Source organism: Motacilla alba, chromosome 12 (genome assembly GCF_015832195.1).
Source record: "Motacilla alba alba isolate MOTALB_02 chromosome 12, Motacilla_alba_V1.0_pri, whole genome shotgun sequence".
Lineage (NCBI taxonomy): Eukaryota > Metazoa > Chordata > Aves > Passeriformes > Motacillidae > Motacilla > Motacilla alba.
Window position 1 is genome coordinate 19,408,433 of NC_052027.1, and position 5,208 is coordinate 19,413,640.

The 5,208-nt window shown below is 57.9% G+C and overlaps 1 protein-coding gene across 1 annotated transcript; it reads left to right on the top strand.

The window, feature by feature from the left end:
- Positions 1–417: 417 nt before the first annotated feature.
- LOC119706174 lies at positions 418–4,063 on the top strand. The gene is made up of 7 exons (XM_038149437.1): positions 418–514; positions 873–941; positions 1,041–1,100; positions 2,446–2,844; positions 3,047–3,118; positions 3,205–3,303; positions 3,884–4,063. The coding sequence occupies exons 1-7, from the start codon at positions 418–420 to the stop codon at positions 4,051–4,053; spliced, it is 966 nt and encodes a 321-aa protein (XP_038005365.1). The 3' UTR covers positions 4,054–4,063.
- The last annotated feature ends 1,145 nt before the right edge of the window (positions 4,064–5,208 follow it).

The following is a 5,208-nucleotide window of genomic DNA, read 5'->3' on the forward strand; positions in this document are numbered from 1 at the left end:
GTTGAATTTTGGACTTGACATTGCCGTTGCATGTAGAACCATGAAAAGTCTCACTTGTGCAATATCATGGAACTCACTTCCTGTGAAAAAAATCCAGATTGCACATAGCTACTGGGAGGGACATACTCTCCTCGCTGGAAGGGCACCTCCTGAGATCCATTGCCACAAAATCCTGCCCCAGCCACGAGGTCACAGCAGGCTCACAGGTCACAGCAGGCTGAGGTCACAGCAGGCTCTGAGGTCACAGAGGTCCCAGAGCCCCGTGGCTGCACAGCACCACAACGACCGAGCAGTCAGTCCTTGAGCACAACTGTTGCGGCAGCAGCGGCGGTGGCAGCAGCGGTGCTGACATTGGGACAGAGGTGTCAGGACAACGGTGGCAGCAAGAGCTGCGGGACTGGCCCAGGGCAAGGCACCATGGCCCTTGCTCTGCGCCTCTTCCTCCTGCTCCTCCTGGTCGTGGCCCTGCCTGCCAGGGCGGCCCAGGCTGCTCCGCTGCAAGCGCGGGGAGCAGGTGAGCCGGCAGCCTGGCTGCCCTTGCCCGGGACAGCGCTCCCTGCTCCCTGGCAAGCGCTGGGCATGGCTTACCCCAGGGCTTTAGGGAGGCTTTCCTCTGGGGCAGGGAGAGAGCCCCCACAGGCCCTGGGCTGCTCCAGCCACCCCTCCAGGGATGTGTCACAGGGCCTGCAGAGAGGCTGGAGAGTGACCAGGAGGCAGCCCTGAGCTCCCCAGGCCCCTGTGCAGCTTTGGCCATGGCCATTGACATCTGGCTCCCAAGGCCTTACCTGACTCCCTTGCAGTGCCCAGCTCCCAAAGGCAGAAGGGCATCCCAGCATACCCTGGAAATGGTTCTGATCTGTGCTCTCTTCTAGATGAGCACAGGAAGGCTTCTCCAGCAGCTTGGCTCCATGAAGATTTCCAGCCTCTTAAGCTTCCTGCAGGTAGGTTGCCAATGTTCCTACAAGAATAGTCATTGACAACTTGGCAGGAAGCAGGTGACAGAAGCTTCTGTGGCTGTTGAGTTACAGGTGTGTCTGCAGGGAAGACTTTCCAGGCTCCTCTCCTGGTTGCTGCTCACAAGCGCGGCTCCCATCGCACGGGTGAGTAGCGTGTCCCTGCTGACTCCACAGGCTGAGCCCTGCTTTTGTGGGATCCATCCCTGGGGAAAATGCAAATACTTCTCTTGAGGTCCTCCAAGAGGGAGGAACAAGTCTAGAGGAGACAGTAAGTCCCTAGAGGCTTCCAAACACATGGAGAAGAAGTTGAGTGATCAGGAGAGATGCTGTGGTGGGTGCATTTCCCTCAGCCTTGTCCCGGGACTCAGCAGCCGGGGGCTTTGGCTGCACATCTGGACACGCCGTGCCCGGCACAGCGGGAAGGGATCCGTGGCAGCCTGGCTGCCCCGCTGCTGCTTTCATGGCCTGCAGGGCTGTTTCCCAGCCTGGCCTGGCTGCAGCTTCTGGCCAGCCCCTGCAGGAAGGCATTTGGCATCAGCTGACAGGCAGCTCAAACTGCACCATGGGCAACTCTGTGATGCCCTGCAATTTCCCAGTCTATGAGCATATCTGGAGGGGCAGGTCTTTGGTGGAGGGAGTGCCCTGGAGCGGCCCAAATAACCTGATCTTTCTCCTAACTCTTATCCATTATTTAGACAAGCACAGCCTCCTGAAGCTGCCACCTTCCCATTGGGGAACAGCCCCACCTGATGCAGCTGTCCCTTTTCCTTTCTGCAGAGATGGAAGGAGAGGCTGTGCTGAAGGCTGAGTTTCCCAGAGGAAGCAGTGGCTCATTGGCAGCCTCTGCTGCAGGAAGGGAGGCCATGCCAGGCACAGTCACAGGAGGTAATTGCTGTGCCTCTGGGCCTGAGTCCGGCTGAGGCTTGAGCTGCCCTCTCTGCTGCCTGCCAGTCCTGGCACACAGCATCACCTGAGCCCCCTGCAGTGCTCGGTTCCCTACAGAAGGGGATCCCAGCACACCATGGAACGGCTCCCATCTGGGCTCCTTTCTAGACTGGGATCGTGACTTGCATCATTTGGAAACGCTGGTAAAGCACGGTTTAAGGATCTTAGAGCTTGGTGAAGGTACGTTATCAGCCACCATTTCCTAACCGAGTAATCATTGTCCAAGTGGAATCATTGTCCAGAGCAACATTCCTGCGTCTTTTCCCTTAAGATCCTCTGAAATTTGAGGGATTCTGGAAATCCAGGCCTCCAAACTTCTACTCTTGTACCCCACAGTGTTCCCACAGGATGGCTGTCAGTGGGAGGAAGGAGCATTTAGCTGTCCGTCTCCCTCCCGTGTGCAATGCCAGTGTGTCCTTCCGTGTGCTCTATGCAGCCAGGCAGAAGAGCAGAGAGGGAAGGGGCCGGGCCCAGGGCTGTGCCCCGGGGCTGTGCCCCGGGGCTGTGCCATTCACAGCTCCTTTGCTGGCCCAGGGAGCCTGAGCTGCTGCCACTGCCACTGCCAAGGCCTGGCCCTGCCTGGGGCTGGCTTTAGAGCTGCTGGCAGCTCCAGGGAGTCCTTTCTCCCGGGACTGCCCCGCAAGGGGCTCCTTCCATCCCAGTGTGGGGCCACTGCAGGCACGAGGTCCCCCTGCCCCTGCTCCGGAGTGGAAGGCAGAGCTGAGCAAGTGCCTTGGAGGGCACCAATCACCCAGGTGCACTCACTGCCACTGGGGCCTGAAGGAGAATCTTCAGCAGTGTCACAGGAGCTCTTCTGTCCCGCCTTTCTTTGCAGATGAACCTGATGATGACGGTGATCCTGATGATGAAGATGATCCTGTTGATGAAGTTGATCTGGATTCCCAGCCCATATCCATTACTGAGCCTCTGGGAGATGCTGAGAGTAGGTCAAGGCCTTTCCCCCTGGGAGAGCTGCCAGCTCAGAGCCCAAAGCTTGGCCAGGGGGGCATCGCTGCAGGTGCCAGGAGAGAGCCATGCACGTGTGTGCCCTCGCCCTGCAAGATCGCCTCACTGCTCCTGCGGCTCAGTGGCGCCCGTGCAGATGAGCAGAGATGACAGAAGCTTCTGTGGCTGTTGAGTTGCAGGTGTGTCTGCAGGGAGGACTTTCCCAGGTCCTTTGGTGGATGTTGCACGCAAGCCCAGCTCCCATCGCAGGGGTGAGTAGTGTGTCCCTGCTGACCCCACCGGCTGAGCCCTGCTTTTGTGGGACCCATTCCTGGGAAATGAAACTTTTTCTCTTAAGCTCCCCTGAGAAGGAAGAACAAACCAATAGGAGCTAGTAAGTCCCTGGCGGAATCCAAACATCCGGAACAAAAACGGAGTGATGTGGACAGCCAGCGTGGTGGGTGAATTTCCTTTAGCCTTGTCCCGGGACTCAGCAGCCGGGGGCTTTGGCTGCACATCTGGACACGCCGTGCCTGGCACAGCGGGAAGGGATCCATGGCAGCCTGGCTGCCCCGCTGCTGCTCTCACGGCCTGCAGGGCTGTTTCCCAGCCTGGCCTGGCTGCAGCTTCTGGCCAGCCTCTGCAGGAAGGCATTTGGCATCAGCTGACAGGCAGCCCAAACTGCACCACGGGCCTGAGAAGCCCTGCAATTTCCTGGTCTCTGGGCAGATGCAGAGAGACAGCTGTTTGCAGGAGGGAGGGCCCTGGAGCAGCTCCAAAACCCTGGGCATTTCCCTTGTCCTTATCCATGTCTTTGGCAAGTATTGTCTGGAGTAGAATTGCACAGCACAGAGGAATTATGGCATGCTGGCTCAGGGCTTCAGGTACTCAGCAGTCCTGTGCCAAGGGGCAGCAAGGCGCCTGCAGGCCCCAGCTCTGGGGGAAACAGGGAGCGAGAACATCTCGGCCGTATCCACCGTGCTGCCAGCTCCGCAGCACAGCACAGCACGGGCTCACGCTCCCCACTGCTCCCACAGGTGCAGCCGCCACCTCAACAGGTGCTGACAACATCGGGGAAAGCAGGAGAAGAGTTTTCTGCTGGGGAACACCTTGTTTGATTAAGCTGATGGCCCTTGTGGCTGGTGCAGCACTGTGTCTGATGATTTGCTATGCAGGGATCTGGTATTGCTGGAAGAGAAAATGGTGAGAGTTTTGTAATTCTCTACTTCAAACAGCTTCCTTTAAAGGCCGCTCATAGTCAGGGAACATTCCCTGTGAGTCTGCTGTGGAGTTGCGGCTCGTCCATGGGTCTCCAAGTAACTCTGCCGAGGGTTCTGCCGCTGCCCTGTGCTTTCATTGGCCTCCTAATTGCTGGGCCTTGTCCTGGGGGCCCCGCTGGGGCTGCAGCCAGTGCTGGCTCCCACTGAGGCTGCCTGGCCAAGAGCAGCCCCAGGGGCACAGGGCAGAGGCAAAGCAAGGCGGGGAGGAGAAAGAGCAGGGAGGAGATTGCCCCTGAGAGGCAGAGGCGCTCCGGGGCCCGCTCCTGGCCAGGGAGCCTGCCCAGAGCCGTCCCCTGCTCGCCGGGGCCTTGAGGGGCAGCTGTCCAGCTGGGCCAAGCTGGGCCAGCAGCTCCAGCCAGGCTGGGGAGCCTTGCCAGCTCTGGGCCCTGCAGAGAGGCTGCAGGAGGCTCCCTGTGTGCCACTGGCTGCTGGGGCCTCAGCCACCTCTTCTCTTCACAGGAGCGCCTCTGTGACTTCACAGGACCGGCCAAAGAACTCAGGCAGGGAGAAGTGGACCTCTCATCTTACTTCTCTATGGCAGTGTCCCTTGTCCCTGCCACGGCTGCATTACCAGTTTATTGTTGGGGACATGCTGTTGCCACCACCACCCAGAGCAGGAGCCTCTGTCCCCGAAGGTGCTGGCCCTGGTGTCCAGCCAGGCCAGGAAGTGCAGCCCTCCTGCCAGGGAAAGGCCTGAGTCCAGCAGCATCTTTGGGCATGAGCTCTGGTGTCTGTGTGCTGCCACCAGCACTGGCACTGGCAGAGCTGCTTGTCTGGGCAGAGCCTGGGTTGAGCAGGCAGCAGCCAGGCATGGGGCTCCTGAGAAAAAGCAACCTCATTTTGTCTTCACTTACCATTTTTACACACCAGAATTTTTTTTGAAATATTTAGAAATATTTTTGATAGAAAAATGTCCCCAGCTACATCTTCCATATTTCCATAGTAGTTTAGGCTTTTTCAAAGTAGTTTTAGAAATCTGAAAACGTTAGAACACTTTTACTCTTGTAGAATAAAAAATAAAACTGCATTTAATTGTAATCTTTACTCTAAGAAGAACTAAGTCATCACAAGACACCCAGCAC

Bases quoted from the DNA above. Each gene is read 5' to 3' on its own strand.
- LOC119706174 (XM_038149437.1), top strand. From the start codon at position 418: ATGGCCCTTGCTCTGCGCCTCTTCCTCCTGCTCCTCCTGGTCGTGGCC. The intron at 515-872 runs GTGAGCCGGCAG...GCTCTCTTCTAG, and splicing joins GCTGCAAGCGCGGGGAGCAG to ATGAGCACAGGAAGGCTTCT. The intron at 3,304-3,883 runs GTGGGTGAATTT...CTGCTCCCACAG, and splicing joins TGATGTGGACAGCCAGCGTG to GTGCAGCCGCCACCTCAACA.